The 12,442-nt window shown below is 42.9% G+C and overlaps 1 protein-coding gene across 2 annotated transcripts in view; it reads right to left on the bottom strand.

Moving 5' to 3' along the window:
• Positions 1–12,442, bottom strand: part of LOC126248876 (uncharacterized) — a 133,062-nt gene that overhangs the window by 96,034 nt on the left and 24,586 nt on the right. For both annotated transcript variants that reach the window (XM_049950323.1, XM_049950324.1), the window contains exon 2: positions 7,227–7,393. In XM_049950323.1, the coding sequence (XP_049806280.1) occupies positions 7,227–7,393 (167 nt within the window). The remainder of the gene's footprint in view (positions 1–7,226; positions 7,394–12,442) is intronic.

Raw genomic sequence — 12,442 nt, 5'->3', positions numbered from 1 at the left:
CGAAACTTGCAAAATTTCTTATGCAGAGTCCTTGACCTGCGGCATAGTGGTCCAATTCGCTCCCAATCCAGAACTATGCACCACAGCTCTCAAACTAGACAATCCTTGGATGGTATTTTGAAAACTGTGTGCTCTTTTGAGATCACGCAGACAGAAAATGGACACCTCATGACTCAACTGTAACAGGCAGGGTCCAGCCATTGCCTCAGTGGCATTAAACTTGTACATATTTTTCTCGGCAGCAGTGTGATTCATCGATTTTGGATGTGTCAGTACCCTCTCAACAACCAGTCGCATACTGACTGCTTCACAGTGCACCCATATGCTCATTTGTCCAGATCGCTGGAAGCCCTGCACCTGTTGTGAGAATGATGGGCATCTCCAGTTCGTCTGTTGCAAACTGTCAGGACAGTCAGATCCCACTCCCATCATGGATCATGGAGGAGGAGGAGGAGGAGGAGGAGGAGATTTGTGTTTAACGTCCCGTCGACAACAAGGTCATTAGAGACGGAGCGCAAGCTCGGGTGAGGGAAGGATGGGGAAGGAAATCGGCCGTGCCCTTTCAAAGGAACCATCCCGGCATTTGCCTGAAGCGATTTAGGGAAATCACGGAAAACCTAAATCAGGATGGCCGGAGACGGGATTGAACCGTCGTCCTCCCGAATGAGAGTCCAGTGTGCTAACCACTGCGCCAACTCGCTCGGTCATGGATCATGGGATTCTGCATGAACTTAAGGCAGGTATTCCTCAAGGCGATCCTTGTATATCAAGCTCATGCTTGCAAACCAGGATGTCCATTTCCAGGTGGGTGCAGGAGCTACTGTTTCTTTGATTAAACTCCCAATGCATGCTCATCTGGGTTCCCCCCTCTTAGCCCCACCCTCCCGTAAGCTGGTCGCACATGGTGAGAGTCTGATTCCTCTTGGGGGTCAATCCACAATTTAAACTGCATGTAAAACAGTTGTTGTTGTTGTTGTTGTTGTTGTTGTGGTCTTCAGTCCAGACACTGGCCTGATGCACCTCTCCATGCTACTCTATCCAGTGCAAGCTTCTTCATCTCCCAGTACCTACTGCAACCTACAGCCTTCTGAATCTGCTTAGTGTATTCATCTCTTGGTCTCCCTCTATGATTTTTTCCCTCCACACTGCTCTCAATACTAAACTGGAGATCCCTTGATGCCTCAGAACATGTCCTACCAACCAAACCTTTCTTCTAGTCCAGTTGTGCCACAACTTTCTCTTCTCCCCAATTCTATTCAGTACCTCCTCATTAGTTACGTGATCTACCCATCTAAACTTCAGCATTCTTCTGTAGCACCACATTTTGAAAGCTTCTATTCTCTTCTTGTCTAAACTATTTATTGTCCAATGTTTCACTTCCATACACGGCTACACTACATACAAATACTTTCAGAAACGACTTCTTCCCGACACTTAAATCTATACTCAATGTTGACAAATGTCTCTTCTTCAGAAACACTTTCCTTGCCATTGCCAGTCTACATTTTATATCCTCTCTACTTCAACCACCATCAGTTATTTTGCTCCCCAAATAGCAAAACTCATCTACTACTTTAAGTGTCTCATTTCCTAATATAATTCCTTCAGCATCACCCGATTTAATGCAACTACATTCCATTATCCTCGTTTCACTTTTGTTGTTCATCTTATATCCTCCTTTCAAGACAGTGTCCATTCCGTTCAACTGCTCTTCCAGGTCCTTTGCTGTCTCTGACAGAATTACAGTGTCATCGGCAAACATCAGTGTTTTTATTTCTTCTCCAATTTTTATTTTGTTTCCTTTACTGCTTGCTCAACCCTGTCTCGCTCCCTTCCCAACTGCTGCTTCCCTTTCATGCCCTGGGCTTTTATAAATGCCATCTACTTTCTGCACAAATTGTAAATAGCCTGTATTTGACCCCTGCCACCTTCAGAATTTGAAAGAGAGTATTCCAGTCAACATTGTCAAAAGCTTTCCTAAGTCTACAAATGCTAGAAATGTAGGTTTGTCTTTCCTTAATCTATCTTCTAAGATAAATTGTAGGATCAGTATTGCCTCATGTGTTCCAACATTTCTACGAAATCCAAACTGATCTTGCCCAAGGATGGCTTCTACCAGTTTTTCCATTCGTCCGCAAAGAATTCATGTTAGTATTTTGCAGCCATGACTAATTAAACTGACAGTTCAGTAATTTTCACACCTGTGAACACCTGCTTTCTTTGGGATTGGAATTATTATATTTTTCTCGAAATCTGAGTGTATTTCACCTGTCTCATACATCTTGCTCACCAGATGGTAGAGTTTTGTCAGAGCTGGCTCTCCCAAGGCTGTCAGTAGTTCTAAGGGAATGTTGTCTATTCCCGGGACCTTGTTTCGACTCAGATCTTTCAGTGCTCTGTCAAACTCTTCATGCAGTATCATATCTCCCTTTTCATCTTCATCGACATCCTTTTCCATTTCCATAATATTGTCCTCGAGAACATCACCCTTGTATAGACCTCCTATGTACTCATTCCACCTTTCTGCTTTCCCTTCTTTGCTTAGAACTGGGTTTCCATCTGAGCTCTTGATATTCATACAAGTGGTTCTCTTTTCTCCAAAGGTTTCTTTAATTTTCCTGTAGGCAGTATCTCTCTTGTCCCAAGTGATATATGCCTCTACATCCTTACATCTGTCCTCTTGCCATCCCTGCTTATCCATTTTGCACTTCCTGTTGATTTCATTGTTGAGGTGTTTGTATTCCTTTTTGCCTGCTCCATTTACTGCATTTTTATATTTTTTTCTTTCATCAATTACATTCAATATTTCTTCTGTTACCCATGGATTTGTACTAGCCCTCGTCTTTTTACCTACTTGATCCTCTGCTGCCTTCACTATTTCATCTCTCAAAGTCACCCATTCTTCTTCTACTGTATTTCTGTCTCCTGTTCTTGTCAATCGTTCCCTAATGCTCTCTCTGAAACTCTCTACAACATTTGGTTCTTTCAGTTTATCCAGGTCCCATCTGCTTAAATTCCCACCTTCTTGCAGTTTCTTCAGTTTTAATCTATAGTTCATAACCAACAGATTGTGGTCAGAGTCCACATCTGCCCTGGAAATGTCTTACAATGTAAAACCTGGTTCCTAAATCTCTGTCTTACCATTATATAATCTATCTGAAACCTTCCAGTGTCTCCAGGCCTCTTCCATGTATACAACCTTCTTTCATGATTCTTGAACCAACGGTTAACTATGATTAAAGTTATGCTCTGCACAAAATTCTACCAGGCTGCTTCCTCTTTCATTCCTTACCCCCATTCCATAATCACCTACTACTTTTTCTTCTCTTCCTTTTCCTACTATTGAATTCCAGTCCCCCATGACTATTAAATTTTTGTCTACCTTCACTATCTGAATTATTTCTTTTATCTCATCATAAATTTCACCCAGATCTTCCTCATCTGTGAAGCTAGTTGGCATATAAACTTCTGCTACTGTGGTAGACGTAGGCTTTGTGTCTATCTTAGCTACAATAATGTGTTCACTCTGCTATTTGTAGTAGCTTACCTGCAGTCCTATTTTTTTTATTCATTATTAAACCTACTCCTGCATTACCCCTATTTATTTTGTATTTATAACCCTATATGCACCTGACCAGAAGTCTTGTTCCTCCTGCCACCGAACTTCACTAATTCCCAGTATATCTAACTTTAACCTATCCATTCCCCTTTTTAAATTTTCTAACCTACCTGCCCAATTAAGGGATCTGACATTCCACACTCCGATATGTAGAATACCAGTTTTGTTTCTCCTGATAATGACGTTTCTCCTGAGTAGTCCCCGCCCGGAGATACAAATGGGGGACTATTTTACCTCTGGAATATTTTACCCAAAAGGACACCATCGTCATTTAACCATACAGTAAATGGGCATGTCCTCAGGAAAAATTATGGTTGCAGTTTTTCCTTGCTTTCAGCCATTTTCAGTGCCAGCACAGCAAGGCATTTTTGTTAACGTTACAAGGCCAGATCAGTCAGTCATCCAAACTGTTGCCCCTGCAACTACTGAAAAGGCTGCTTCCCCTCTTCAGCAACCACATGTTTGTCTGACCTCTCAACACATATCCCTCCATTGTGGTTGCACCTACAGTACGGCTATCTGTATAAAACAGTTACACGACTAATAACTCTGTGCATTATCAATAGTCACTGGGCTGGCAACATTTTCAGTTTCAATACCTTCTTGCTGTTTGGATCCTCAATCACTGATGAGGTTCAGGTCATCTCACACACAGTTCCCTTCCACGAGCTGAATGACCTGTGTGCATTATGGTCATCAACAACACTTTGGCTTATACATATACAAGTCCTTGTCCTTTGAGATATTTTCAGCTCCAGAAATCTTCCAGAGATACCTGGAGCAGTTAACCGTGTCCATTCCCACTTGTACCAGCTATCTCAATGACGTAACTGTCATGGGTGCTACACATCAGGACCACTGCACAACCTTTGCACCCTCTTTACTAGGTTGTGTGATGCAGGTTTCAAATGCCGCTTAGACAAATGCTAGTTTTTGCAGGAGCAGGTGGAATGCCTCAGACACTTGCTCACTAAAGCTGGGCCGGCTGCTGGTGGCCAAGTGGTTCTAGGCGTTTTAGTCTGGAACCGCGCGACCGCTATGTTCGCAGGTTCGAATCCTGTCTCGGGCATGGATGTGTGTGATGTCCTTAGGTTAGTTAGGTTTATGTAGTTCTAAGATCTAGGGGACTGATGGCCTGAGGTGTTAAGTCCCATAATGCTCAGAGCCATTTGAGCCATTTGAATTACTAAAGCTGGGATCCAGCACACTGAGTCCAACATTTCTTCTATTGAATCTTTACTCCACCCCCAAAACCTACAGAAGCTTCAAGGCCTTTTTGTGTAAGGTGAATTATTATTCTGTGTTCCTTTCACAAACATCACAATTTATCCAGCTGCTCAACCAATTGCAGAAGAATGGTTTCAGTACAGGTGAATGGCTGCCTGTGAGCATGCTTTCAGACGGATGAAGCACACACTGTGCTCAGCGCACTGCCTTACACCCTTTTCTCCATCATGCACAGAGGTTTTTGCCACTGGTGTTTCTCCCATGAGCACTGATGCAGTGCTGGCACATATGAGGAATGAAGGTACTGAACAACCAATTGCCTATGCCTCCCAAGCGCTGACACCTGCTCAAAAGAACTACTCACAGATCAAGGAGGAGGCTATGGCGATAATCTTTGCCATTAAGAAAGTGCCATGTTTACGTATTAGGGACCCAGTTTAACCTCATTACTATCACAAACTGCAAGTAGCACTCTTTGGCCCACACTCCTGGCTTCCAAAGCAGATGTTATTGGATACTTTTCCTCAGCTCCGGCCATTATACCATTAAATACAAGCTGACGGCACAACAAACAAATGTGGATGCCCTCTCTCATCTAACCTTAGGACCCAACCCAGCATCTCCAATGTTCTCCTGCTTGATTCGCAGGCAGATACTCATCATGTTGTCATCTTCTCTACCACGAGCCCTCAGGTTTTGCAACTACTCCATCATGGGCATTGGGGTATGTAGCAAATGAATGCCCATGCAAGGCAACATGCCCACTAGTGAGGACTAAAAACTGATGTGGAGGCCATGGTGTGCAGTCTGCTCTTCCATGGCCCACCCCCATCACCCCAACACCCCTGGAATCACATTGACATGGACTTTTCAGGCCCCTTTCTAGGCTCTATGTGGCTCATTGTCATAGACACTTATTTTAATTACCCATACATGGTCAGCATGGCAACCACTACCACTAACACCACCCTCAATTCACTCATACAGACGCTAGTCATAGATGGGCTGCTGTGCACCATCATGTGACAATGGAGCCCAGTTCACAGCAATGGCTTTTGAACAGTTCTGCACCTCCAATTGCATCAAGCACCTGTTTGCTACACCATTTCACCTGTCCTCCAACAGAAAAGTGAAGCACAGGGTGTGAACATTTAAACAACAAATGTTGACAGTAGTGAGCACTTCCACCTCTACAGCTGCGTTCACATTATATCTGAGCACCTACATGTTATGACCATAGCTCAGCGGAACTTCTCCATGGACAGCAGCTGCGTACACTCCCCCATCTCCTGGCCCCAAAGCCAAGGAGCCCCAGACATGGCATACTGGGTGCTACCTGTCAGGCTTGGAAGTATGAGCCCTCTCAATCCTTGTGCTTGCCACTCATGAGCGGCACCTTACAATAGTTGACAGTCCGATAGGTTTGGAGCACTGTCATACAAATCGATTCTGTCCACACCTGCCAGCAGCATTACTGTTGGACCACGAATGCTCATCCATGCCAAACCATCGAATGATGTGCCAGGTTCTTCCTACCAGTCAGTGGGCTTCAGTGTCAGGACTCCTAGTGTGCCAACAGTTTGCCTTCCAAGCACTGTCCTGGCCACATCCAACCCTGTGCAACCATTTCAGGGGAGAGGGATCTGGTATCTCCATCTGGCAAGTCTGAGAGTTTGCCAGCAGTTGTGGACATCGATGACGGTCGTTAAACAGTGCTGCTATAATCTGTGGCACTGTTGTTGCCAATGCAGTGCTGGCTATGGAAACATGTCTGTACTGCCGGCCTATCAGCACATGCAGCTGCCCTACTGCACTATTGTACTGATCTCGCTACACACCATCGTTTTGGTTCTGAATTGCTTTCTCTTAGGTTTTTGATCTTGAGTTACTTGCTGGACTTGTTACTCCGCCGCATCATCTTCGTTGTTTGTCTTTCTCTCATTGTTATTCACATGTTTACTTTGTGGAAATTCACTGTTCTGATGCCCTTGGCCTGTTGAGCAGTCTCTGCAGATTCGTGAGTCATTCCCGATCATGTCAGATTCCAGTCGCTATGTTAAATGATTTGATAAATTTAGAGATTGCATACATTTCTCCACTTTTTGTTAAAAAGTGCAAAAGCTTGTTAGTGATTTATTTTAAGCCTCTACCATTTCAATCAACTCTGAAAAACTATCCCCAAATATTATGAACTGGGAGTTAAAATCAAATTTTGAGAACTCCAAAACTTATAGCATGCAAAATTTACTAAACCAGTCAGAACTGAAATAAACTTTATAATATCCTAATACAGTACATATAGTAAATAGTTCAATATAGTAATTAAATAATTGATTAAAGAATATTATGCTAATTAAGCTTATAAACAGAGAATACGCACATTGTTATTTGATCATTCAGATTCTGAAGTGCTGTGATGCACTGTAATCGAAGGTCTCTATACACAACCAAGAGATGTTTATTTTGTTCCGTTTTCTCAGTCCGGTTTTCCATTCCATTAAGTATGAGGGTATCATCTTGTATCCTACTTTCTCGGTCAGCATACATCTGTAGTGCAATGATACAACAATCGAACAATGACAAAGAACGTTGTGTATTGTTAAGTTAACGCATCACTATGCGTTATGGTGCTCCACACATTACACATCTTTCCACACTCATGTTGCTACCTAAATGCAGCACACAGAAATGTTGTGCAATCACCTCCAATAAAATGAATGATACAGAACATCTTAGACTATCTACACCATAAAAGATGTAAAATACAGAGTTCCATAAAATTTGATCAAATATGCCAGAATCGGAAATTTTGTAATCTTTTTAAAATTACTCAGTTCAGCAGCATTAGAGGTGAAATTATGCTGTCTGCTATTAATTCAACAAAAAGTTTACCTTAAAAACCAAATTTAGCTACCATTCTAATTTCAGAGGTAATTAAAGTTTAACCCTTTACCTTGTCCTTTTGGATGAATGTTACTTGTCAAATATTATGAAAACTTAAGATACAGTATCTGTTTTAGGTACATGCTAGGAAAGTGATTTAACTGGTGTGTCGTACTGGAGCAGCTATTTTTAGAGATTTTTCTCAGAGCATGATCGACATAGAAAGATGCATTTTAAAACTAACACAGAGGCGGTTTTGTACCTAGTGTGATACATTCTCACCAGCTTTATGGGGAAGGTGATCAACCATTCAAAAAATTACAGCTTATTAATAGATATTCTGTCATTTATTCATTCAATCATTTCTTCTTAAGAATTACAGCCTATTATTTGGAGAGCTGAAACAGGCTACGGAATCCACATATTTAAATGTAACGAAACTTATATAATAATTATTAGTAATTTCCACATTTTAATATCACAAAGAAATATGCTACTAAAAATGAACAAAACAGGAAGGAAAAAAGGAAACTACTTTCTACTATCTTACTATGTGACTATGTCTATGTAATTCATAGAACCTTTCTGCTCATGATTGGTGTCAGAGATGCAAGTTGGCTAGAATAAGGATCCTGGTGGCCAGTTGGCCAACTTGTTCATTTCCTGAAATCCCAACATGACTGGGGGTCCAAATGAAAACTACTGGTCGCCAGCTTAAAGGAGGTCCGAGACAAGATCCTGGACAGCCATAACCAGTGGCTGAGGAGAGTAGCACTGGTCTATAGACTGAAGGCTGCTACAGGAGTAATTAGAGAGTAGGATACTCTTGCCGGTGCAAGAACGAACATGGCTAAGGGCTAATTTAATGGCCATCAATTCAGCAGTGAAGCCACTGCACCCACTTGGCAGAGAGTGGAGTTCTCTACACTGTACATATGTGTATGCAAAGCCAGTTTGTCCGTTGACTGTTGAGCCATCAGTGAATACCACTTCCAAACCCAGATACTTCTCAAGGACAGCCATGAACAGGCAGTGAAAAATTGTGGGGTCAATGGATGTTTCTAACAAAAGGTGACTTCAAGACAAATCCAAGGTCAGGGCACAAGCCATGGGGGCAGACGCGATGTCTCCCTGACCAGAGGCGACATTGAAGGAAGTTGAAGTTCCAAACAGAGGCAGTGGAGGCATGCACCAATTGTAAATCCAGTTTTGGGTTGCTGCTGTGGGAGGTGGCACTCTATTCTTGGGAAAAGGACATGGTAGTTGGGAAGTTCAGGGAAGTTACAAATGTGTATAGCATAATTCAGCAGCTGTTGTTGGCACCTGATAGGTAATGGAGGGACTCTAACCTTGACTAGTATGCAGTTCACAGTGCTAATTCAGAAGGCTCCTGTCAAGTTGAACCCCTCAATGACGAATGAGGTTCAGTATCTGCAATGCTGAGGGTGATGCTGAACCATGTGCAAGACTCCCATAATCAAGGCAGGACAGAATAAGAGCTTTGTAGAGCTGCAAAAGGGTAGAGCGATCTGCACCCCAGCTACTGAGGCAGTGAAGTATATTGAGATGTTGCCAGGACTTTCGCTTAACTTGGCGAAGGTATGGAAGTCAAGTCAGCTGAGAATAAAAAACTAGACCCAGAAAGCTGTGCGTCTCAACTACAAGAAGTAACTCTTCATCTAGGTAAAACTCTGGGTGTAGGTGGGCAGTACAATGGCGACAGAAGTGTTTGACATGAGTCTTGGTGGCTGAAAACCAAACTCCTGGGTGAGAGCCCATGACGCCACCTTTCGTATAATGCCCTATAGGTGATGCTCAGCAACAACCATACCAGAGGGGCAATAATAAAAGCAAAACTTGTCAGCATATAAGGAGGGCGATACCCAAGACCCCGCAGCTGCCACTAGACCATTGATGGCCACCAGAAAGAAGGGGATGCCGGAGCCCTGTGGGACCATGTTCTCTTGCATATGAGGGGTACTGAGTGAAGTGCCCACTTCAACCTGCAACATATGGAGACCCCACTCACGTAATATAGTAAGGATGTGGTGATGCCATGCCGTGTCATAAGGCTTCTGTAGGTGGAAAAAGACAGCAATGAGGTGCTGACAACATGCAACGGCCATCCAGATGGTGGGCTCCAGGTGAACCAGATTGTCACCAGTGGAATGACCTGAGCGAAAACTGGGATGCAGCCAAAAGATCATGAGACTCAAGGTACCAACACAGCCGTTGGTTAACCATACATTTGTGCAACTTGCAAAGTACATTTGTGAGGCTAATTGGGTGATAGCTGTCTATCTCAAGGGCAAGTTTAACCAGTTTCAGTACTGGGACAAACACACTTTCTCGCCGCTGAGATGGGAACTCATCCTTGCTCCAGACACAGTTGAAACTGGCAAGAATGTAACATAGGCAATCCACTGGTAAGTGTCTGAGTATTTGACTTCAGATGTGGCGTGGTCCTGGAGCTGTGACAGGGCAAAGGGCTACGCCACTGAGGAATTCCCAACACTGAATGGAGCATTATAAAGTTCCATGTGATGTGTAGTAAATGATAAAGGAAGTCACTCTACCCACAGTGTGAAAATGCAAAATGCAGGCTGATAATTCTCAGACACAGAGGTATTGCAGAAACATCTTGGTCCTCAAGTAACTGATACCGTCACATCCATTGCGCAGGAACTCGCAACAACACAGAATTTAGTGATAACCCACCTGAACGATCACCGTCACTGAAATGTGAAACTGCAGAAAACCATGCAGATATTTGTATTCCTGGGTGTGAAGCTGTCGATGAGTTGAATGTTAGCATTTCTGTTGTAGCCCCTAACATACCCACCTTAAACGCCCAGACAAGATAAGAAACACAAGAAGAAAACAGTATGTACAAAGAAAAATGGAAGAACTGGAAACAATTTTTACATAAGAAACATCTTCAAAACTTTGTGAAGTGTGTAATGTAGACGTCCTTGATACAGAACCTGAAGATAGTGTGACATGCAACCCAATGTGATGTGTGGTTTCAAAATCTATACACTGCTATCTTGGTAGCCATCTACACTGACACTGATAAAAGATAGTTACTTCAAGCAGCAGATACAGAAATACATACCCACTTCCTTGTGTTATATAATTTCAAAAGCTCAGAAAATAAAGAATGAAAAAGGTATTTGGACATGCCCAGATTCCTACTGTGGGTAGCCATTGCAAGATGATATGCTTAATGTTGCTCTAGAATATTACCGAAATGGTGACAAAGATCACAGCATGCAAAGTCCTAATCAGGCTGATGTGATTTCTGTTAGTGAAAATGGCGAAAAAGTTAAAAAGGTAAAAATATATATGATAAGATCAGTAAGATAAGCATATCTCATAATGAAAAAGGAGAAGACAAATTTAAAAATTGGTCTCTAAAATTCTACTCCTTATGACCAAAATAGGTAAAATGCCAGCCAGTGAAGGAAGTATGCACATATATTTACTGCACTAATTTGAAAATTATTTTTTTCCCCATAAGTAGGGTTACAGAGAAGAATGCTTTTGTGTATATGTCAAGAGCCGCAAGATAAATCTTGTTTGGAGGAGTGTGCGGTGTGTCCTGGTGCTGAAGATTGGTTGGTTGGTTTGGGGTATAAAGAGACCAAACTACAGGGTCATCAGTCCATTTTTCGTGACGCAAGCAAGGTTCAAGTTACAAAAAAAACACCCAACACCACACCTAAAAAGAAAACAAATGGAACAAACAAAAAAAGGGGGAAAACATACACCACAACGAAAAGTAGAATAAGGTATTAAAACCATAGAGCACATGGTCTGGGCTGGCTGATCATAATAATAAAAGAGGATAAGCCAGCCACTCTGCAACACATTAAAATGACCACCCCAAAAAGACAAGTCAAGATGAACACATGTAGGGTAAAGATGACCACCAAGACAAACAAATGCAAAGAAAGTGCAACAGAGTTAAAATGGAGGGAGGGTGGTGACCTCAGACAGAAGGCCAAATGCTCACTCTTAGATGGTGTAGTAAAAACCTCCCCCACGAATAAAACGTAAAACTAAATCTGCTGTTGAGGCATTGTCACCCAACACCGAAGGTAGGGTGCTGGGAAGGTTGAAAGTCTGCCGCAGAGCGGCTAAAAGTGGGCAGTCCAGCAAGATGTGGACGACAGTCATATGTGACCCCCAGTGACACTGAGGTGGGTCCTCGCAACGGAGGAGGTAGCCTCGTGTTAGCCATGTATGGCCAATGCAGAACCAGCAGAGAGCCACAGAGTCCCTGCGAGAAGCCTGCATGGAGCTCTTCCACACATTCATAGTCTCCTCAAGGGCACGCAGTTTGTTGTCCGTACTGAGATTATGACATTCCGTCTCTCAAAACTGAAAAACCTTGTGGCATAATAATGATCGCAGGTCAGTAACAGGGCTGCCAATCTCCAGAAGTGGTTTCTTTGTAGCCTGTTTGGCTAGCCTGTCAGCAAGTTCACTTCCTGGGATTCCGACAAGGCCTGGGGTCCACACAAACACCACAGAATGACTGGATTGTTACAGAGCATAGACGGACTCTTAGATTTTGCTACCAAAGGATGGCAGGGATAGCATTGGTCGATAGCTTGTTGGCTGCTCAAGGAGTCAGTGCAGAGAAGAAATGACTCACCAGGGCATGAGCAGATGCGCTCAAGAGCACAAGAAATGGCCATCAGCTATGCA

Source organism: Schistocerca nitens, chromosome 3 (assembly GCF_023898315.1).
Source record: "Schistocerca nitens isolate TAMUIC-IGC-003100 chromosome 3, iqSchNite1.1, whole genome shotgun sequence".
NCBI lineage: Eukaryota > Metazoa > Arthropoda > Insecta > Orthoptera > Acrididae > Schistocerca > Schistocerca nitens.
The sequence above is the reverse complement of the archived record's forward strand: the minus strand, read 5'-3'. Positions and strand labels throughout refer to the sequence as shown.